Source organism: Moschus berezovskii, chromosome 10 (assembly GCF_049115385.1).
Source record: "Moschus berezovskii isolate FMDL1 chromosome 10, NW_MosBer_1.0, whole genome shotgun sequence".
Lineage (NCBI taxonomy): Eukaryota > Metazoa > Chordata > Mammalia > Artiodactyla > Moschidae > Moschus > Moschus berezovskii.
Window position 1 is genome coordinate 86,931,768 of NC_142469.1, and position 23,444 is coordinate 86,955,211.

Below are 23,444 nucleotides of genomic sequence, written 5' to 3' on the forward strand. Positions count from 1 at the left end.
ATTCTGGAGATGGACAGTGGTGATGGTTGACAGGCAATGTGAATGTACTTAATGTCAGTGAACTGTACACTCAGAAACAGTTAAAATGGTAAATTTAGATAATGTATATTATGCTACAATAAAAAAGTTGATATAGCTCAATACACCATTTTAACTATAATTTGCAAAGTGATTTTGGAATGTTTCCATAAAATAAATAAGAAATTACCCCAAAATTGTGTGTAATGGAGATGGCAAGTATACAAATGGAACTTTAGAGAAATCATGAGAACAAGAGTCTTGTTGTATTTTGTCAATCAAAACAAACGCTGGTTTATAGAGAACTCAGCAAAAGTAGTTTCTGATGATGACATTGCTCACAAAATTATTGTCTTGCAAGGGTTTCAGTTCAGATGGGCTGAACACCCAGTTTACCTGGCTTGTACATTTGCACTGTAAACATGAAAGCACCAAACAATCTTCAGTGATCACATCACACTTCCACAGTCCAAGACTTGTGTACTTTACTCCATAGTGGTTCACCCAGACCATGACATTTGAGATGGCAAAATCTACTACATCACAATTCAAGGACTGCTGGCTACAAATTATATTCAGGGTGGGAACGGTCCGACACTAAACAGAGTCACAGAATCCAAACTAGTCTGAATTAACTACTTATTCTGGTAGTAAATCTTGTTTCTTCACTAAGAGGTACTTTTTCCATTGAAAAGTCTGATTCTACTTTGAAATTATTAGTAGTAAAAATAGCTCCTGTTATATTTAAGCTCCAATTCTTCCAGATACTTTATAAGTGCTATCTCTAGGCATAATAACAGTTAATGAAATTGGGTATCATTTATTTCCCCTTATAGACAGGGAGTTGGGCTCAGAGAGGCCAATCCTTGCCAAGGCCGCCTAATGAATGAGTGATAGTGACCGGATTTATGTTCCTGCGCTGTGGTTCTCAAATGTGTATTTTTCCCACTGTGCTCTGCTTTCTACTGGAGCCCCAAGTTCATTGCTTATTCTTCTCAATGCAGGACCTCTAACCTCTTGATTTCTTATTCTCTGAGACCTTTGTTCCAAAGTTAACTTTCATGAGCCTCATTTAAACAAATTTGACTCCTCAATCCTTTTTTTCTTCTATAGTCTAAATAGCGTGTCTTATTTTCAGTTACATTTCTTGGCCTGAGATTGTGCTTTTCTTTGTTTCCAATTGTTCTGACTCTGCTAGACAATTCTAACTAACAATGAAAGTGGCTTTTCCAAGACAAGCAGAGAGAAGGTGTGATTAAAAGCATGGTTAAAGAAAGTAAAAAGTCCAAACTCTGGTGATACCTCATGGCACTTGCACAGGAAATATCAAATGAATATTCAAAGATCCAGTTAGGTATGTATAAACTTGTAGACAACATATGTTCAAAAGTTTACATGTAAATAGAAACCATTGACTGAAAAATAATTTGTATACATTTGTATGATATTATACCTATCTTTTCAAACTTTTAAACAGTTAAAATGATGATAACTAGTCTGAACTCCAATACTTGGGCCACCTCATGTGAAGAGTTGACTCACTGGAAAAGACTCTGATGCTGGGAGGGATTGGGAGCAGGAGGAGAAGGGGACGACAGACAATGAGATGACTGGATGGCATTACCGACTCTGTGGACATGAGTTTGAGTGAACTCCGGGAGTTGGTGATGGACAGGGAGGCCTAGCATGCTGTGATTCATGGGATCGCAAAGAGTTGGACACGACTGAGCGACTGAACTGAACTGAAGTCATCATTTTGCTTAAGAAAATAGGGATTTAAACATCTAACTTCTTCCTTCCTAAAAACTGAACAAAGCTCACTTGTTCTTTCATCTGAATTCTAACAATTCTTCAATCTTATCAAAGGTTTTCACCACCTATCAGTCCCACCAGGAGTTCACATTCTTGCTTGATGTTAGTGATCCATCAGTATAGTCAGCATTTTGCAGTCACCATTCTTGGATAGTGTGGTGGAAACTGTTCGGGACCAAGTCCTCCATATGCACCCTGGACTCTTTCCCAACTCCCTCTTGCTTCTCAAGGACATCACCGCTGCAATTACCATCCACTCCTATTGTCATAGTGCCTTCTTCCTCAAATCATTTCTATCAACCTAAAAACACACTGGAGCATCTCCATTTGAAGAGGAACATCTCTGCCAGCTTCCTTTTCAGGAACATTGTATTCCATTGTCCTGCCTTGCTTCAAAGCTAAATAATACTGAGAATTTTGAGCATTGCCAGTTGTTCCTCAGGCTTCTTCATTATGGTTTCTGGTCCCACCCCTCCACCCACACGGTTGCTCTGAGTCGCTGGGGAACTCTAGGTTGCCACATCCAAGAATCTCATCTTTATCGGTGATGTCAACACAGCTGAGCTCTTCTTCCTACTTGAAACATGTTCTTTTGGCTCCCATGAAAACGCATTTTCTGGCTTTTGTTCTACCTCACTATCTACTCTTTGTGTTCTTCACTGTCGCCTCTTCATCTCTCAGTTCAGTTCAGTCACTCAGTCGTGTCCGACTCTTTGCGACCCCATGAATCACAGTACACCAGGCCCCTGTCCATCACCAACTCCCAGAGTTCACTCAAACCCACCTCCATCAAGTTGGTGATGCCATTCAGCCATCTCACCCTCTGTTGTCCCCTTCTCCTCCTGCCCCCAATCCCTCCCAGCATCAGAGTCTTTTCCAGTGAGTCAACTCTTCGCATGAGGTGGCCAAAGTATTGGAGCTTCAGCTTTAGCATCAGTCCTTCCAACAAACACCCAGGACTGACCTTCCTCTTTACACATCGGTTTGTCCCAGGGCATGGTCCCAGTTCCTCTCTCTTCTCTCTGGATAGCATTCTGACTCATTCTAAGAGCATTAAATGTCACTTGTATGCTGATGATTCTCAAATCATCTACTCCTTAATCTCCACATATTCATCTCCATATATACCCTCCATATATATAAGCCAATTATCTATTTGATATCTCTACTTAGACCTCTGTAGGCATCTCACAGTTAACATGTCCCCTTTCCTCCAAAACTATCCCATCCACAATGTCAGCCCTCACCCACCACCACCACCCACGCAGCTGTTCAAGCCTAAAGCCCAGGTGCCCTCTTTGATTCCTCAGCCTCCTGCATCCAAATGAATATAATTCACGTCACCTCAACCTCCAAACCTTGTCCTGAATCTGCCTAATTCACGCTCCATCTTTACACCAACACCCTGATCCACGTCACCATTACTGTCTACCCCAGATGACTGTAATACTCATTCAAAGGGGTCATCATGCCTCCATTATTCTTTTTAATCCATTTTCAACTCCACACCCAATGGTCAGATCCCCATTTAAACTCTTTAATAGCATACCGTAGTACTGAAAAGAAAATTCCAACCTGACTCACAAGACTATATAATCTGACTCTTCCTTATACTCTCTCATTTTCCATTTCCCCCCTTTATCCATTATGCTCCAGCCACAACCTTTAAACATTTAAATGGGTTTCTGCCTTAGACTTTTATATTAGCTATACACTTCTGGTATGAATGCACTTCTAAATTTTTGGATAGCTGGCACCATTTTGTCAATCAGGTTTCATCTGAAGGTGCTTTCTATAGGTAACTAGTCTAACCGCTTGTTCCAAGAATTGTTTTCATTTTTTTTTTTTTTTTTTTTTTTAGTGTCTGCTTAGTTACATCTCGGAGAAGGCAATGGCAAGCCACTCCAGTACTCTTGCCTAGAAAATCCCATGGATGGAGGAGCCTGGTAGGCTGCGGTCCGTGGGGTCGCTAAGAGTTGGACACGACTGAGCAACTTCACTCACTTTTCACTTTTGCACATTGGAGAAGGAAATGGCAACCCACTCCAGTGTTCTTGCCTGGAGAATCCCAGTGACGGGGGAGCCTGGTGGGCTTCCGTCTATGGGGTCACACAGAGTCGGACACGACTGAAGTGACTTAGCAGTAGCAGTAGTTACATCTAGATAGTACTTCTGTGGGTTCCTATTGCAGTTCCTTTTTAAGAAACTCACTGAAATGTCTTCTGTAGAAGAAAAACCAGATCTGGACAGTAATTAAAATGTAAAAGCAGATTTTAACTAAGAATTATTGCAACAGGGAAAAGAAACCTTGGTACAGAGCTGAACTCAATTCTTAATACTTCAAAGAAAAGTGGGGATTTATACCTGAGGAGACAGGGAGATGGAAAGTTACTAAGAGGGAAAAACAAAGGTAAAGGGAAATTTCTGCCTAAACCAACATGACAGAATTCTTGCTGAAGAGCAGCCAGGATGATCAGACAGTAACTGGTGGAGTGTGGGGATGAGGAATCCAATCAGATATGGAGGGTGGGGACTCTGGCTAAACAGACTTTGTGGGATTCTCGCTAAAATTAGACTTTTGAGCAATGCTCAAGGATGCAGCCTAGTCTGGTTCAAAGGAATCTGTCTGGAGTTTGGTTGAGGAGAGTCTTGTCATTTCCAACACATCTAAAATGTAAAACTGGTTGTTTGTTCAGCTCTACAAATGCATCAGTTCAGTTCAGTTGCTCAGTCGTGTCTGACTCTTTGTGACCCCAAGGACTGTAGCACACCAGGCTTCCCTGTCCATCGCCAACTCCTGGAACTTGTTCAAACTCATGTTCATTGAATCGGTGATGTCACCCAACCATCTCATCCTTTGTTGTCCTCTTCTCTTCCCACCTTCAATCTTTCCCAGGATAATGGTCTTTTCCAATGAGTCAGTTCTTTGCATCAGGTGGCTAAAGTATTGGAGCTTCAGCTTCAGCATCAGTCCTTCCAATGAATATTCAGGACTGATTTCCTTGAGGATTGACTGTTTGAATCTCCTTGCAGTCCGAGGGACTCTCAAGAGTCTTCTTTAACACCACAGTTCAAAAGCATCAATTATTCAGAGTTCAGCTTTCTTTATACTCCAACTCTCACATCCATCATGACTGCTGAAAAAACCACAGCTTTGACTAGATGCATCTTTGTCGGCAAAGTAACGTCTCTGCTTTTAATATGCTCTCTAGGTTGGTCATAGCTTTTCTTCCAAGGAGCAAGCGTCTTTTAATTCCATGGCTGCAGTCACCATCTGCAGTGAGTTTGGAGCCCCCCAAAAATAAAGTCTGTTATTGTTTCCATCTATTTCCCATGGATTGATGGGACCAGATGCCATGATCTTCATTTTTTGAATGTTGAGTTTTAAACCAGCTTTTTCACTCTCCTCTTTCACTTTCATCAGCAGGCTCTCCTCTTCACTTTTTGCCATAAGGGTGGTGTCATCTGCATATCTGAGGTTATTGATATTTCTCCCGGCAATCTTGATTCCAGCTGGTGCTCCATCCAGCCTGGCATTTCACATGATGTACTCTGGATTTAAGTTAAATAAGCAGGGTGACAGTGTACAGCCTGATGTACTCAATTTCCCAATTTGAAACCAGTCTGTTGTTCCATTTCGATTTCGAACTGTTGCTTATTGACCTGCATACAGATTTCTCAGGAGGCAGGTAAGGTGGTCTGGTATTCCCGTCTCTCTTTAAGAATTTTCCAGTTTGTTGTGATCTACACAGTCAGAGACTGAAAAGTTTTCAATCACAGAAAAGTATGAATGCATAGTTCTAAATTAAGTGATGTCCTTTATATTAAGGAGTGTGGTTATCTTGTTGTTGTTCAGTCACTCAGTCGAGTCCAACTCTTTGTGACCTGAAGTTTGCCCAAGTTCATGCCCCTTGCATCAGTGATGCCATCCAACCATCTCATCCTCTGACGCCCTCTTCTCCTTCTGCTCTCAATCTTTTCCAGCATCAGGGACTTTTCCAATGAGTCGGCTGTTTGTATCAGGTGACCAAAATACTGATTACTGGTTATCCTATCCTTTTTAATGAATAAACTTTTAAAATTAACCAACTTTTTTCTCCAATTGTAGAAAAGTATCTTGGATATTAATTTCTGTACCAGTAAAGGACGGTAATATTGGCTTCGCACAGTGTTTATTCTACTTCAGGTTTCTCGTTCTTCCATGGGGGATTTGAGTTTCTCCTGTCTCACGTGCATGTACACACTTTCCATTTTCTGCAAAATCCTTGGAAAACTACTTTACTTTGATTTTTAAAATACAGATCATAGAAAACATACAGAATTCATACAGTTGAGCAAATACACAATAAAAACTTTTACTTCCTGTTTATGTTTGTCTTTTTTTGGCCAGACTTATGAATATCAGGTGGCAGAGGAAGAGATGGTTAGATAGCATCACTGACTCAATGGACATGAATTTGAAAAAATTTGGGGAGATAGTAAAGGACATGGAAGCCTGGCATGCTGCAGTCCCTGGGGTCACAAAAACTCAGACATAGCGACTGAACCACAACAAAATGAGTGTCACCTTTGGACTCCCCTGGTGACTCAGGTGGTAAAGAATCCACCTGCAGTGCATGAGACCAGGGTTTGATCCCTCGGTTGGGAAGATCCCCTGCAGAAAGGAATGGTTACTCCCTCCAATATTCTTGCCTAGAGAATTCCATGGATAAAGGAGCCTTGTGGCTTACAGTCCATGAGTTTGCAAAGAATGGGACATGATAACAACTAACGTTTCACTCTCATGAATATCATCATACTTTAAGTGATAAATCTCTTGCTTAATACTTTTGAAATGGAAAGGTAAGATTTTCAACATAAAATACGTCCTTTTCTATTATTTAAATATCTTTGACATTTGAATGTATATTGCTTTATCTGTTCTTTAGACAACAGTTACTAAATCAGTCATAATCAGCTGAGTCTTACCTTAGTAACATATAACCTCAAATCTTAGTGGCTTATAGGAACAAAAGCTTGTCACTTTTATTTCCCCTGCAGGTTCCCTGAAGTAACTTTCGCAACAGCCACATTCTGCTTTTCAGGCTGATGTCATTTACTGTGTTAAAGGAAGAGACAGTGACAAATTGTGCTCTATATTTTAAAAACTTCTGGCCTGAATACTCACATCCCATTTTCCAAAGCAAGTCACATTACCAGGCCTAACATCCAAGGGAAAGGGCAGAGCACTCCCACCATCTGCAGAGAAGGTAAAGCATCACCCTGATAAACAACCCTAATGACTCCCAAAGTTATATCATATACAAATATGGTATATATATGTATATCATATATAATTCTATAAATTAACAAGGATGCAGCCAACCATACTTTGCATGAAGTCAAGCATCAAAGAGGTTCAGTTCAGTTCATTTCAGTCGCTCAGTCGTGTCCGACTCTCTGCGACCCCATGAATCACAGCACGCCAGGCCTCCCTGTCCACCATCAACTCCCGGAGTACACCCAAACTCATGTCCATTGAGTCGGTGATGCCATCCAGCCATCTCATTCTCTGTCGTCCCCATCTCCTCCTGCCCCCAATCCCTCCCAGCATCAGAGTCTTTCCCAGTGAGTCAACTCGTCTCATGAGGTGGCCAAAGTATTGCAGTTTCAGGTTTAGCATCAGTCCTTCCAATGAACACCCAGGATTGATCTCCTCTAGAATAGACTGGTTGGATCTCCTTGCAGTCCAAGGGACTCTCAAGAGTCTTCTCCAGCAGCACAGATCAAAAGCATCAATTCTTCGGCGCCCAGCTTTCTTCACAGTCCAACTCTCACATCCATACATGACCACGGGAAAAACCATAGCCTTGACTAGACGGACCTTGGTTGGCAAAGTAATGTCTCTGCTTTTTAATATACTATCTAGGTTGGTCATAACTTTCCTTCCAAGGAGTAAGCGTCTTTTAATTTCATGGCTGCAATCAGCATCCGCAGTGATTTTGGAGCCCAAAAAAATAAAGTCTGACACTGTTTCCACTGTTTCCCCATCTATTTCCCATGAAGTGATGGGACCAGATGGCATGATCTTTGTTTTCTGAATGTTGAGCTTCAAGCCAACCTTTACACTCTCCTCTTTCACTTTCATCAAGAGGCTTTTGAGTCCCTCTTCACTTTCTGCCATAAGGGTGGTGTCATCTGCATATCTGAAGTTATTGATATTTCTCCTGGCAATCTTGATTCCAGCTTGTGCTTCTTCCAGCCCAGCATTCCTCATGATGTACTCTGCATAGAAGTTAAATAAGCAGGGTGACAAGATACAACCTTGACGTACTCCTTTTCCTATTTGGAACCAGTCTGTTTTTCCATGTCGAGTTCTAACTGTTGCTTCCTGACATGCATACAGGTTTCTGAGGAGGCAGGTCAGGTGGTCTGGTATTCCCATCTCTTTCAGAATTTTCCACAGTTTATTGTGATCCACACAGTCAAAGGCTTTGGCATAGTCAATGAAGCAGAAATAGATGTTTTTCTGGAACTTTCTTGCTTTCTCCATGATCCAGCGGATGTTGGCAATTTGATCTCTGGTGCCTGTGCCTTTTCTAAAACCTGCTTGAACATCTGGAAGTTCACGGTTCACATATTGCTGAAGCCTGGCTTGGAGAATTTTGAGCATGACTTTGCTAGCGTGTGAGATGAGTGCAATTGTGCAGTTTTTTGAGCATTCTTTGGCATTGCCTTTCTTTGGGATTGGAATGAAAACTGACCTTTGCCAGTCCTATAGCCACTGCTTTTTCCAAATTTGCTGGCATATTGAGTGCAGCACTTTCAGAGCATCATCTTTCAGGATTTGAAATAGCTCAAATGGAATTCTATCACCTCCACTATCTTTGTTCGTAGTGATGCTCTCTAAGGTGCACTTGACTTCACATTCCATGATGTCTGGCTCCAGGTGAGTGATCATACCATCGTGATTATCTTGGTTGTGAAGATCTTTTTGGTATAGTTCTTCTGTGTATTCTTGCCACCTCTTCTTAATATCTTCTGCTTCTGTTAGGTCCATACCATTTCTGTCCTTTATCGAGTCCATCTTTGAATGAAATGTTCCCTTGATATCTTTAATTTTCTTGAAATTGCTTCTATCATATCACTCCCTTACCAATAAGGTAAATAAAAACAGACGATAGCTAAAAACGAGACAAACTGTTTAGCCTGACCCTTCAAGCCTTTCACAATCTGTCAGCAATTAACCTTTGGTTTCCTAGAATTTATAAAAGACTGTTTACCTCAAATACTTATCATCTTTTCCTACAGTGTTGTTAAAATCCTTCTCTTGCTTCAAATTCTCACTCTTCCCTCTTTTACTATCAATCTAACCCATTCTTAAAGAGTTAACTAAACTTCTAATTCCTCTAGGAAATTAAAAAAAAATTTAATATTTATTTTTATTTCTTTGGCTGCAGCAGGTCTTATTTGTGGTACCAGGGGTGTGTAAGCTACTTCCCTGACCAGGGATCAAACCTCAAACCTCTCTATTGGGAACCCAGAATCATAGCCACTGAACCACCAGGGAAGTCATCTTCTCTGTGAAATTTTATTCTACAACCAATTGCTAGAGAAACTTGATTTTGATCTCGGGTAAAACCTTAGAATGCCGTGCCTACTTCCTTATTTAATTAACTTTCACTGGGCATCTAGTATATTCCAGGCAGGGTGGTAGTTGCATGTGTTCCGTTTCTCCGTTCCGTCGCTCAGTCGTGTCCGACTCTTTGCGACCCTATGGACTGTAGCCTACCAGGCTTCTCCGTCCATGGGATTCTCCAGGCAAGAATACTGGAGTGGGTTACCATTACCTTCTCCAGGTGATCTTCCTGACCCAGGGATCGAACCCGGGTCTCCCGCATTGGAGGCAGACGCTTTAACCTCTGATCCACCAGGGTAGTTGCATTTGTTCAGTTCAGTTCAGTCGCTCAGTCGTGTCCGACTCTCCGCAACCCCATGAATCACAGCATGCCAGGCCTCCCTGTCCATCACCAACTCTCGGAGTACACTCAAACTCATGTCCACAGAGTCGGTGATGCCATCCAGCCATCTCATTCTCAGTCGTCCCCTTCTCCTTCCGCCCCCAACCTTTCCCAGCATCAGAGTCTTTTCCAGTGAGTCAACTCGTCGCATGAGATGGCCAAAGTATTGCAATTTCAGCTTTAGCATCAGTCCTTCCAATGAACACCCAGGACTGATCTCCCCTAGAATGGACTGATTGGATCTCCTTGCGGCACAAGGGACTCTCAAGAGTCTTCTTCAACACCACAGTTCAAAAGCATCGATTCTTCGGCGATCAGCTTTCTTCACAGTCCAACTCTCACATCCATACATGACCACAGGAAAAACCATAGCCTTGACTAGACGGACCTTTGTTGGCAAAGTAATGTCTCTGCTTTTTAATATATTATCAAGATGTGTTAGAACATCCAATATGCATCTCAGACTAACCAGATCCAAAACAGAACTCTTGACTGTTCCCTCTCAAACATGCTTTCCCCTCATTTTTCTCCAAACTTATTATTAGCAACCTCATTCACAAGCTGTATATGTGGAAAACTCAGAATATTTCTTTTCTCTGTTTTTTTTTTCATACTCCATATCCAATTTATCAATAAAACACCTTCAAATATCCCATCCAATCACTTCTCCCCACTTTCATTTCTATCTCTAGAGTTTGAGCCATCATCATCTCTTTTTTTGATTATGTTCATACTTAATGAACTCCTTGGATTCTATTTTATGCTTACCTTAGGCCATGCTCTTTTCTATTCAAATTGGCCATTTACAATAAAATTAAAAGCCTGTTTTCTTGCCCACTAGGCATAAAATTTGGCCTTTTGTTGTCTCTCAGACCTCATTCCATCTTTCTCCCTCAAGTTCAGCCTCTCTGATCTCCTCGCTCTGGTACACAGGACAAGTCCATACTGCCACAGAGCATTTTCACTTACTTGCTCTTCTTGTTTGTAAATCTCTTCCTGTCTGGCCTGACTTTATATTCCACTTAGACCAAGTCTCTTCTACAATGACATTTTACCAGAGACTTTCCCTGTACTCTCTAGAAAATAACACCTGTCACCCTTAGCTTCTTTAATCTCTTCCTGCTTTATTTTTTCATAGAGTTAATCATCATGTATATTCTTTATCTCCTTCTGTTTTTATTACTTTACTATATATTTCCCCTTCAATTCCAAAAGGAATATGAACTTGACAAAAGCAGTTTTGCTCATCACTGTCATGACAGTGTCTAGAACAGTACTTGCCATATAGTAGATGATCAATATTTTTGCCAAATAAATTAATGGATGACAAGGGCAATTAACAATTACCTGGATGAATACTGCTCTCATGATTGCATTTCTTCCCATATTTTATTTTCCTATGTAATTCATGAGCATTTCCCAGTTTTTGAAACTGGGAAGTTTAAAAAAGCCACGTATATATATGGCTACATTCTCAGAAATATTAATGAATACCCATCCAGCTAGTGAAAGCCAACTTTAAAGTGCTTTTGAAAACAAGGAAATCCAATAGCAGAAAAACCTACATACTTCTGTATCTCTGTATGTGTTTTCCTTCCATTCATTCTGACCAGACCGTATACTAGAACCTCTGTGTAAATATTCCAGGCAAGTATAACTGGATCTGAATTAGTTGGTCAAGTGTATAAGTGTTGAAGTTAAAAAAAAAGGAGAAGTGTTTAAACCTTGGTTGCCTGAACTTTTTAGGCCAACTCTATGTATCTGTAGGGATGGTGTGAAGATTAAAAGAGATACTATGTGCAATTATCTTAATGAAATATCATGTACATAGAAAGCACTAATTCCTTGATATTAATATTTTTATTATCCATGGAAGACTAAAGAACTTACAGTACATGAAAGAACTTTCAGCTCATGAAGTTCATAGCAGCCTACATTTATCACTGAACTAAAAGAATTAGTCTCACAATGTGTGCCATGTCAGCTTTAAAACAATATATAATTTGTTCTGATTTACTCATAGGAAAAGAGGATTTGTAGAAAATAAAATCTAATGATCTTGATGTTTCTCCTAGATATTATCAAAAGGAAGATAGGATTCAGTGCCCTGGTAAATCTGAGTTAATATTCCCTAGAATTCTGGGATAGTCTACCATCTATACCCTCCTAAATTTGATGGTGTCGATATGAACTGACATTTAATTATTTGCATAGCCTATTTAAAATTAAATTAGCAACATGCTCTGAGTTCTTTTCAAGCATGAATACACTCTCCTTTTGTCCTAGATATTGTTAAGAATGGGTTATGCAAAAGATGATTTTTGACACTTGAAAAGAATGAGATATTGCTAAGGACCAGCAAGACAGCATCAAGAACAAGTCATGTAGAGACTTCCCTGATGGTCCAGTGGTTAAGACTCTAAGATCCCAATGCAGGGGGGACACATTTGATCCCTGGTTTTGGGGAAAGATATCATAGCCATATGACACAGTCAAAAAAATAAAAGAAAATATCATATAGTCAAACTCACATTCTGGCTTCATGACTAGACTGTCTAGACTAACAGGTCAAGAGAAAATAAAAGCTATATGAATTTAGTGATGCATTTAGTCTTTTGTGATAAATTGGGAGCTCCCATTGAAGAAAGTGTGTGGGACAGTAAGGCAACATGGATTAACAACTGGTTCAAAACGTGTACCTTCCAATGTTGATTATCAGCAGATCAGTATCACCAGGAATCAGATCCCTCATGGAATTCCATAGGGGTTTTGCATGGGTCAACTTCATCATTTATATATTCCAAATACAGGAAACAAAATGATTAACTTCGCATGTAGCAAGAGCTTGGAAAAGATTGTTAACAAGATTAGAGAAGGAATCAAATTTCAAATTGATTTCTTCAAACTGATACACTGGACTGAATGCAACAGTATAAGATGTACTCAGCAAACTGGTCATGGATTCGGATCAGTGATTTAGGCAGGACAGGCTTTCTGACCTGGTGACAGCTCCTGTGAAAAGACTCAGGCCAACACTGAAGAGAAGCCATGAGGGCAAATTCTCAATTCTCAAGTCACTCAATTCTTGGTGTTTGCCCAGCCTCCCCTTGCTTGTTGTGTGATCTCGGGTAACTTAATCATCTTGAACTTTAATTTCCTGTCTTTAAATACGAATAACAATCACCTGTAAAGAAAATGAATTGAAGGAGGCATGATGTTTTTGGGAGATTAACTGTCTTGCTTTTTTCTTCTTCTTATTGCCCCTTCTCCTGCTCCCTATTCAAGTTTCTAGCTAGTGTATAAGCATAGTTTCTGAAAATGATGGAGCAGAGGAGAAAATAGAGGAGATTCAGGATGCCTGCATTTGTTTTTCATAAGTTTTCCTTTGGCCGCAGGGGCTGTGGGGTGCCAGTTCCTAACCAGGGAATTGAGCCCACACCCTTGGCAGTGAAAGTGCAGAGTCCCAACCACTGGACCACCAAGGAATTCTCATGTTTTTTGTAATTTTCAGCACCAAGCAAACAGAGAGGAGCTGAGACACAGGCAAAATGTTGAGACACAGCAGAGAAAGAGAAGCTATCTTCCTTTTCTCAGGTTGGAAGGGAAGGAAGAGAGATGGTGGGAAGTACTGGGAGCAAAGAATGGAGTGGTTTCCTGTACTGCCTCCCAGTTAGGGACCCAGAGAGGAGCCCCGGCCCCAGAGAAGGGCTCCTTGCAGGGACGATGCTGATGGACAGTGATAGGTCATCAGGGAGTCAACAAAGAGCCTGAACCTGAAGGACCCTCACTGACAACCTGTGTAAACTAATACCCACACAGCTTGGTACGCTACCACACATAAATCAAGGACCACTTCCAGTGGTTAGGACTCTGCGCTTCCACTGTGAAGGGGCCAAGTTCTATCCCTGGTCAGGGAACTAAGATCCTGCGGGTCTCAGCCAAAAAAAAAAATATCAAGGACTACTTTTCTTCTATTCCCCCTGCTGAAGAAAGTAACAAGCCTGGTGAAAGGGGAGGAATCAAAATAGTTAAGGCAGAAGAAGATATTAAAACAAAAATTGGGTTGAACTATTTACAGAGTAAGATAATATCTTGAACAACTTTGATTTGTTAGAATAAAATTTACATATTCCTTGGCATATAGTGGAAGATCAATACAATAAAGACAACTCCTATTCCAACTATAAATATTTTATGTGGCTGTTCAAAAGGTCAATACTAACTTTTATTTATGCAAGAGTGGTGTCTAGTTCAGGAAAGGTAAGGATCTCACTCTCATCAAGGACAGAGTGTGGAATCCACTTTGAGTACATTTTCACGTGGGCTGATAATGACTTATATGTCTGTAGGTGATTCACATGGGTAGTGAGGAGTCAGGCACTGAATGGTTAAAACAACTAGGGCTGAACAAGGGGCGGCTGAGGGGAAAGATGATAGCTGTCTTCAGAGATTTAAAAGGCTTTTTGTGGAAGATAGCATGTCCTTGTTCTGAATAGAAGTTGATGGCATGAATGTTTGATTCAGTCAACAGAAAGAGGAAGTTTCTCATAGTTGAGTGTTCATCAGTGTTAAGGATTCAAACAGATGTTCAATATTCATTTTGTCTGGAATGTTGTCAGAGGATTCCTGTTTGCAGAGGAATGTGGCCTGGCACTTTCCATTTTAGGATGATATCTGGGGCAGGCGGAGTCAACCAGTATTACTGAATTCCAGGAAATATGCTGGATGCTCTGTACCTTTAGCTCACTGAGTCTGCTGATGAGTTAAAAATTGTAAATATAATCAGCATAACACAGTTTACATAGTAAACTGCCAGAGTTTATAATGCCAGTAAATTAAAGGACCAAGTTTTAAACCGAGGTTATTGCATTATAAGATTATGTACTCACCTCTGCACACTTCATTTCCCTTTCAAAGGAATGAAAAAATCCTTAGTTTGAGGATAAAGTATCAAAATACACAGATTTTACCAATGTACTGACCAATGACAAGCACTGACTTTTTGAAATAGTTTACCTATGATTCATGTAATTGTGCAGAAATATTAGCTTCCCTGGTGGCTCAGCTGTAAAGAATCCACCTACAATGCAGGAGACCCAGGTTTGATCCCTGGGTAGGAAAGATCCCCTGAAGAATGGAATGGATACCCACTCCAGTATTTTTGCCTGGAGACTTCCATGGATAGAGGAGCCTGGTATAGTCCATAGGACCCCATAGGGTTAGACAGGACTGAAAGACGAATACTTTGACTTACTGTTAGTATATATGTTTATGAACATTTAACTTATAACAGCACATTAAGTATGCTACTCCTATCTTCAAGATATACGTACATTTGTTTCTGTTACTGTAATGGTTAATTTTATCTGTCCACTTGGCTAGGCCTTAGTGCTAAGATATTTGATCAAACATTATTCTGGATGTCTCTGTGAAGGTGACAGAGACAGAAGGTGACAGAGGTGTTTTTAGATAACAGTAACACTGAAATCACTGGGTTTTTAGTAAAGAACATTGTGGGTGGGCCTCCCACCCATAATATGTGTGAGTCTCATCCAATCACTTGAAGGCATGAATAGAAGAAAGATTGACCTTCTGCAAGAAGGAATTCTATCAGCAGACTGCCTTTGAACTTGATTGCAACTCTTTCCTGAGTCTCCAGCCTGCTGGCCTACCCTGCGGATTTTGGACTTCTACCTCATAGTCATGTTAAGTCAATTTCTTAAATCTCTCTCTATATATATATACATCCCATTTCTCTGGAGAATTCTGATAAATTTGGTATTTATATTTATTTCTTTGCCTGTGTGTTTCCTGGTTCCTTTTAGCTTTAGAATTCTATGAGTAGAACAACTACCTGTATGAACTTGGAAGCAGATCCCTCCCCAGTTGAGCCTTCAGATAAGATCACAGCCTTAGCCAACACCTTTGTTGCAGTCTCACGAGAGACATTATACTTAACTCTCCTTAGATTCCTGAACCTGAGGACTGTGAAATAATAAATATATTTGCTTTAATAATATTCTATGTTGCTGCTGCTAAGTCGCTTCAGTCATGTCCAACTCTGTGCGACCCCATAGACGGCAGCCCACCAGGCTCCACCGTCCTTAGGATTCTCCAGGCAGGAACACTGAAGTGGGCTGCCATTTCCTTCTCCAATGCATACAAGTGAAAAGTGAAAGTGAAGTCGCTCAATCGTGTCGGACTCTTAGCGACTCCATGGACTACAGCCTACCAGGCTCCTCCGCCCATGGGATTTTTCAGGCAAGAGTACTGGAGTGGGGTGCCATTGTCTTCTCCTATGAGTGGAACTTAAATTCCTTTGGAACAGTCTTGTGTAATAGAGGCTGATTTGAATTGCAAGACCTGGGTCCCAGCCCCTGGTCACTTCAGTCTGGAGACCTGGGTCCTAGTTCCTGGTCACTGCCAGCTAGTTTATGCAGGTGTCACATCTCTGGGTCTCATTTTCCTACCTGTAATATGAGAGGACTGGACACTAGAACTTTAGTCTCCCTTAAGTTCTACAATTCAATGTCTCTATTAGTCATATGGTTTATTCATCAAAATAAATACTGATTAAAGTCACAGGAAGAATACACCCTGGATTTTCAGGCCTCCAGATTTGGTGGCAGTGTTCCAGCATCCTTTGTGCAGGTAGCTATCTGTGTCCAAGTCCTGTTCTACCGCTTCTTTTCCACCCCTACTAGTCTGTATCACTAGCCAATCAATGTCATGTACAGTTTTTGGCACTTCTGCTTGTGGTCTGTGTGCGCATGCTCCCAGTTCATGCTGGGCTCTGGATGCGTTTACAGCACTGGCACTTGGTTTTGCCTCCTGTATTTTCATAGATTAACTGGTGGTACCCAAGGGTGAGGGCACGTGTTTGCAAGTGTGAGTCCTTTTTTTCCTCTTCTTATTTCCAAGGGGGTGTGTCCAGATCCCTTTGCCAGGCAACTACTTTACAGGAGGCCAGGCAGTGGACTTTCCCCACTGAATAACTGGATTTGCATTTGCAAATCAATCCTGCTGAATATTAGGTGAACATCTAGTCAGTCCCATGCTAATATCCCTTTTTTTTTTTTTTTTTTGTGGTGCAGATTTTAAAAGAAAGCATGACTTGTCCAACCCTATCCCTGAATCCCAGTGAAGCAGCAGGAGGGGGCTGAAGAAGGAGGGTCCCAGGCCAGATTGTGGAGCAGTTTGTCACTTGTCTTGCCCAGTTTTCGCTTTCATTTAAACCCCCTGCAACCACTCTCAGATCTCTCAGGCTGTTTCCACTGCCTATCAGCTTCTTTCCAGAAGGGATTTGAACAATCCAAACCAAAGGCAATGTCGAAGCTTTACACTGTTACCACTCCTTAGGAGTACTTAGATATGTTTCAACAGAAGACAAAATTCTAAGCCAAAAGGATGGAATTACAGGTGTCAGCAAATCAGTGGGAGAAGGTAGTGGTGTATTTCTGTGCTGGGCATAGGAATAGGGCGACTGCCGCAGGTTCCTCTTAAGGCTGATCTTCATCCTTGGTTGGAGAAGGGCGCGCTGAGAGAATCTCAGCCCCTCTCTCCCAGCAGAGACCAAGAGATGTGGTGATGGTATGGGGTGGCTGGGTGCGCGCTGAGGACAGACGGCTCACCCTTCACCCTGATAATCAGAAGAAAAAGAACAAAAGAAGCGAGGGGTCGGGGGAAGAGATGAAAGAAAAGCAAGGAGAAGGGCAAAGAAAGGGACTGAAAAGCAAGAAAGAAAAAAGGAGAAAGCAAAGCAATGGCGCGGGAACTTGGCGGCGGGGTTCCGCGCAGACTCGGGTGGGCTGCACCCCGGGGGGACAGGGAGGAGATGCCCCCATCCCCGCGGGCCTTCCAAGCTGCTCAGATCTGGCGGGGAGGGTCTGCTGGATTCAGGCCGCCGGCTTCGGGCGCCCTCTGGGCCTGCCCCGCCCCCTCCTGCGCCGGGCAGCCGCGCCGGGCCGGGAGCCAGTCTCCCACCCACTCCGGCCCCCGCAGCTTGCCCCTCGCTGCCCGCCTGAGGAGTGCCTCTCCCACCCCAGCAGCCAGCCTCTTCCCTCCAGCCCCGGGGCCGGGATCCTGGGTGGGGCGGCCGCGCCTCCGGGACGGCCCCCGCGGCAGATCAGCGAGGCTGGGGCCGCCCCAGGGCCGCGCGGGGCCCGGCCAGACGCCGCGGGGGCAGCCGCACCTGAGCCCCTGGTCCTGCACACTCGGCGCCGGAAGCGCGGGCGGGGTGGACGGGTCCCGGGAGCCACCCGAGCCAGCGGGGCGGGGACGGGGGGAGACGGGAGCCACAAAGCGGGTGACCACGTGCTGCCGCGCGCCAGCCGACCCCTCCACCTACCCGCCCGCCCAGCCACCCTGGGGGCCCCCCGGGCACCCAGCACCCGCTCCGAGGCGGACCCAGCCGCTTCCACGTTCTCGCCCTAACTTTCCTCCAACTTCTCCGCAAGGAGGAACCTGCCGCCCCGCCCGCCCCCTGGCCGCGGCGATCCGCACTTGAACTCCGCGGCGCCGACCTTCCACCTTGCGCCACCCCGGAGCTGCCCGGGAAACCCCGATGCACTCTCCAGAAAGAGCGTGAAGGAGGGTCCGGCCACCGCGCTCGGCCCGGGTAGGGGCTTCATCGGGGGAACTCGGAGCCGCAGAGCCTGGTGAAGGTGGTGGAGCATGACCGCGCGGCCCCTGGGGACCCCAGCGCAGTGATGCCAACATGTAAGTACCACCCCCCGCCCCCTTTCAGCTCAGAATTCCTTCACACCTTTACCTGTGCCCCCTTCCCCTGCCCGCCCCCTAACTCCCGGTCCCCGACCCCACGGCTTTGTAAAGACTTCAGCCGCACTGAGCACCGACAGAATAAACCGGTTTGTCTTCACTTCGCCCCTCGAGGCAGTGAGGAGTGAGCTGCTGTTTTGCCAGGCGGAGCTGTGACATGTGTGTGCGGCTGGCTTTTTTTCTTTTCCCCAGCCAGAGGTAAACCTTACGTTTGGGCGGCGTAAAGCATAATAAAAAGGGCAGGGCTTCAAGAATGGGGAAAACGTTTTCGATTCAAATGCAACAAGAAGTCACAGGCGCGGTCGCTCCATCCAGGGGCCGGGCCCTGCCAAGAAGGCGCTCTCCTGGATCAGCACCTGGGGGTTTGGAAGGTACTAGTATGAGGAGAGAATGTTGACTTTACACATTGTCACCCTTGACTGTAGAAGTTATTCTTGGATCTTTGGGTTGTTTGAATGATTTTTTTCTTTTTAAGCGCGCAGAAAAGGTTCTCCGTGTACTTTACAGATTAAAAAGTCCTTAAAGAAGATGTCGTTTTACGTGATAGAATCTCTGAAGGGGCCTGTGTAGAAGCAGGAGTGGGGGGTGTGCGGCGATGAAACGCTTAGAGAAACCTGATGGGTTTTGTTTCTATGGACTTGTCCTCCAAGCGGTGAGGTGCCTCAGGGCGACCCCGCTGAAGGGCCCCCAGCACCGCTCGGCTTAGCCTTCCAAAATGGAAAAAGGAAGGTTGTTCTCGAAAGGACCCAGCTTATTTTTGTGGCCAGCTCAGAAGTTACTTTTTCTTGTAACATATAATTTTCCCTCTGGTGTTTTGTTTAATCTTGGGCAGACATCTGGACAGACATTTAACTCCCTTCCACTGACTAATATACAAGAGTTTCTAGAAACTGATATACACCCTCCTCCCCCCAACTTTTGGAGCCTTACTTATTTCCACTTAAATTTCCTCTTTCAATTTAATACCTGGGAAAAAAACCTGCCCCTCAGGCCTTTCTTTTTCCATTCCTTGGACCTTCTGCCTTGCTCCCTCCAGCACACATTTTCAAAATAGGAAAAAGGGTTAGTGTCCAGAAGCCTAGCCCTTGGCCGGTCTGTTCCTGGTAGTGAGCGGTATAATTAGAAAGGAACCACTTATTTTTATTAAACTGCATGTGAAGTCATTCCACACCTGTGAGTTTGAAAGCTTCATTTACCCAGTGGGATCAGCAAGGTATAACCTGAAAGAATTTATTTTGGGATGTGGCCAACAGCTTCATATAAGACTTATTCTTATATACAGGCAACACATTTTGAATGAATGTGAGTTTGTTTTAAGCTTTAGTTTTTCCTGAAAATACATAGTAAATATTTTCATAGCAGATGTTTGTCTAGCTTTCCTAGGTGATTTGGACGTTATGGGGAAAAAATTACATTATACATGAAAAAAATATAAATACCAGGTTTTAAAAGATGTGAAACTGATCAAGTAATGTTAAAATTTCCTGGTTATGAAATTATATAGTCCATTTGAATTCTATATGATTAAAAAAATCTTAATATCATTATACAGTAAAAGCATGGATATTTAATCACAAAATTATTACACTGATTCAAGTTTCTTTATTGAGCTACTTTGACAGAATGTTTTTCCATTTCTTGTCAGATTGCAACTTTTTCTTTTTTTCTGTTTATAATCCATATGGAATGGTTTAAGATTATCTGATTCTTTTTAGATATCAGTATGTTAGGATATATGGAAGTAATACTAACCTTTCCAAGGTAAATATTCCTACTATCTCATTGAAAATGCAATTATCATTTAAATTTTGTTTTGATAGATTCAAATACACAAATTGTTTGAATATGTTTTCTGCCTAGTCCTGTGGATAAAGAGTGTCTATATATTAGTACACTCAAGTTCTGAAATTAGAGACTTTACAAATATACTTTGAAGTTGTATTGACTGCATAATTTTAAATTTTAGTAGATTTAGCAAGACTTGCATTAATTGGTCTCAAGCTTCATGAAGCTACTGTTCCATTTATGGCTTATATAAATTACATGACATTGTGCTTTTCCAGTGTGAATGGTGAATGAGGCTATTGTCTCTTGGCTTATGGGAAATATTAGAAGCTTGTAGTTTTACTGCCCAAGTCGACACGTCACTCTGATTTCTGGAAATAATGATCTGAAAGAGAATCAGTTTACATATTAAAAATAAACTGACAGCTACTTCCTTAAACCTGACCGTTTTTCTGACTGCCCATGTCTTACAAGGGTTTACATTTCTAATGGGATGATCAAAAGTTTCTAGAGACCATTTAGACTGTAGACTAAATAGAAAAAGACTTTGTTCAGTGTGTGTGGCATGCTTGGGCAAAATTGCATCTTTCCACTTTGTTTCTAATTGGATGACATTAAAACATTATCTGCATTGGACGACATGAAGAAGCACAGCTAGTGATGGGGGCTATAAACATTTAAAGGCCATTTCAATCGTAACTAAAAATGCCAGTAAAACTTGAGTGCACTACCTGAGTGTCATCTTACTCTCCCTTATTAACATTACTCAGGATGGAATTACTTGGAATGCCTTAAGGAAAACTTCAGTATTGCTGTATTGAAAACATTTACAACAAATATGACCAAGGCTTAACATATTTAGTATAGAATTGGTTAAAAAAAAATCACTAGAAAAGAAAATGTTATAATGGAAAATTATACAAATCATTCAATATGCCAATCCAAATAAAGGAAATCCAAATGAGACATTATGTTTTCTATCAAACTGGCAATGATTAAAGCAATATTACCCAGTAGTGATGAGAGGATCATTAGATAAACACTGATACTCTTCATTGTAAAAGTATACGTATGTATTTACCTCTATTTAGAAATAATTTTAAACATCCAGAGAAGTTGCAAAAGTGACATGTAGAACAGCTGTGTACTACTCTTGACACAGAATCACTTATTGTAAATATTTACCCCATTTGTTTTATCATTTTTCTTATCCTCTCCTTTCTACTGTCTGTAGACACACACACACACACACACACACACTCTTTTTTTCCCTGAGTCATCTGAAAGTAACTTACATTTATTGGGGCTTCAGGGTTTACTTATTTAATTGAAATTTTTGTTGAGGTATTTGTTGATTCACATGCAGTTTTAAAAAATAATACAAAGACAGCCCAGGTACTCTCTAACCAGTTACTCCCAATGCTGGCATTTTGCAAAACTAGAATACGATATCACAACCAGGATACTGATGCAATACACCTCTCTTTTTCAGATTTTCCCAGTTTCACATGTGTTTGTGTGAAGGTGTGTGTATTTCTCACGATTGCTTAATTTCATCTGTGTAAAGCCAGTTATGTATATTATAGCTCAAGTAGAGTCCCTTGGACTGCAAGGAGATCCAACCAGTCCATTCTAAAGGAGATCAATCCTGGGTGTTCACTGGAAGGACTGATGCTAAAGCTGAAACTCCAATACTTTGGCCACCTCATGCGACGAGTTGACTCACTGGAAAAGAGTCTGATGCTGGGAGGGATTGTGGGTGGGAGGAGACGGGGACGACAGAGAATGAGACGGCTGGATGGCATCACCAACTCGATGGACATGAGTTTGAGTGAACTCCGGGAGTTGGTGATGAACAGGGAGGCCTGGCGTGCTGTGATTCATGGGGTCGCAAAGAGTCGGACACGACTGAGCAACTGAACTGACTGACTGACTGAAGGGGCAAGATTGTACAGATTTCAAGAATTATAAACCTTTATGCTTTTTTAAAGTGAGGAGTGAACCCAACTTAATAAAATAACTTACTTTAAGTATATAATAGCACTTCATTGTTTAGGCTCAAGAACATGATCTTGAACAGAAGATGAAACAAAATTATAAGCAAGCTTAAATAAACCAAATTACCATGCTTTTTACTCTGGAAGAATTAAGTCATTCTCTGTGCTACTCCTCATGTCCCTTCCTGAAAAGGTTTGCCATAGAAATACAATTGGGATATAGAGAAAGAAGTTAATTCTGACTATTTCTAATATTAAGAAAATTAGTACCATGTTAATGTCTCCACCAATTTCAGAATCTCTTCACTAGTTTCTCTTTAATTGTGACTTTTTAGAGGAGTCAATAGGAGTAAGGAGATGTAAGACAGTAGTTTTTTTTTTTTATTTATTTTTAATTTTAGGATAATTGCTTTACAATGTGGTGTTGGTTTCTGCCTTACAACAATGTGAATCAACCATTCAGTTCAGTTCAGTTCAGTTCAGTCGCTCAGTTGTGTCCGACTCTTTGCGACCCCATGAATCACAGCACGCCAGGCCTCCCTGTCCATCACCAACTCCCGGAGTTCACTCAAACTCATGTCCACATAGTCGGTGATGCCATCCAGCCATCTCATTCTCTGTCGTCCCCGTCTCCTCCCACCCACAATCCCTCCCAGCATCAGAGTCTTTTCCAGTGAGTCAACTCGTCGCATGAGGTGGCCAAAGTATTGGAGTTTCAGCTTTAGCATCAGTCCTTCCAATGAACACCCAGGATTGATCTCCTTTAGAATGGACCGGTTGGATCTCCTTGCAGTACAAGGGACTCTCAAGAGTCTTCTCCAACACCACAGTTCAAAAGCATCAATTCTTTGGCGATCAGCTTTCTTCACAGTCCAACTCTCACATCCATACATCAACCATTAGTATAGATGTATCCCCTCCTCCTGACCCTCCCTCACCCCTCCACCCCATTCCACCCCTCTAGGTCATCACAGAACACTGAGCAGGTTTTTTAGATGATTTCAGTGATGTATTTGGATTAAATGGTATCTATAAGGGTTGATATATCCACATT

At 42.2% G+C, this 23,444-nt stretch overlaps 1 protein-coding gene across 7 annotated transcripts in view; it reads left to right on the forward strand.

The window, feature by feature from the left end:
* The first annotated feature begins 17,971 nt into the window (after positions 1 to 17,971).
* ADGRG6 (adhesion G protein-coupled receptor G6) overlaps positions 17,972 to 23,444 on the forward strand; it is a 152,206-nt gene continuing 146,733 nt past the window's right edge. For 4 of the 7 annotated variants that reach the window (XM_055433561.2, XM_055433567.2, XM_055433562.2 and 1 more), the window contains exon 1: positions 17,972 to 18,548. In XM_055433561.2, the coding sequence (XP_055289536.2) occupies positions 18,547 to 18,548 (2 nt within the window). In that variant the 5' untranslated portion in view covers positions 17,972 to 18,546. Of the gene's footprint in view, positions 18,549 to 18,738; positions 18,980 to 23,444 lie in introns of those variants that run through there. The other 3 variants (XM_055433563.2, XM_055433566.2, XM_088840791.1) reach the window with 2 other exon arrangements.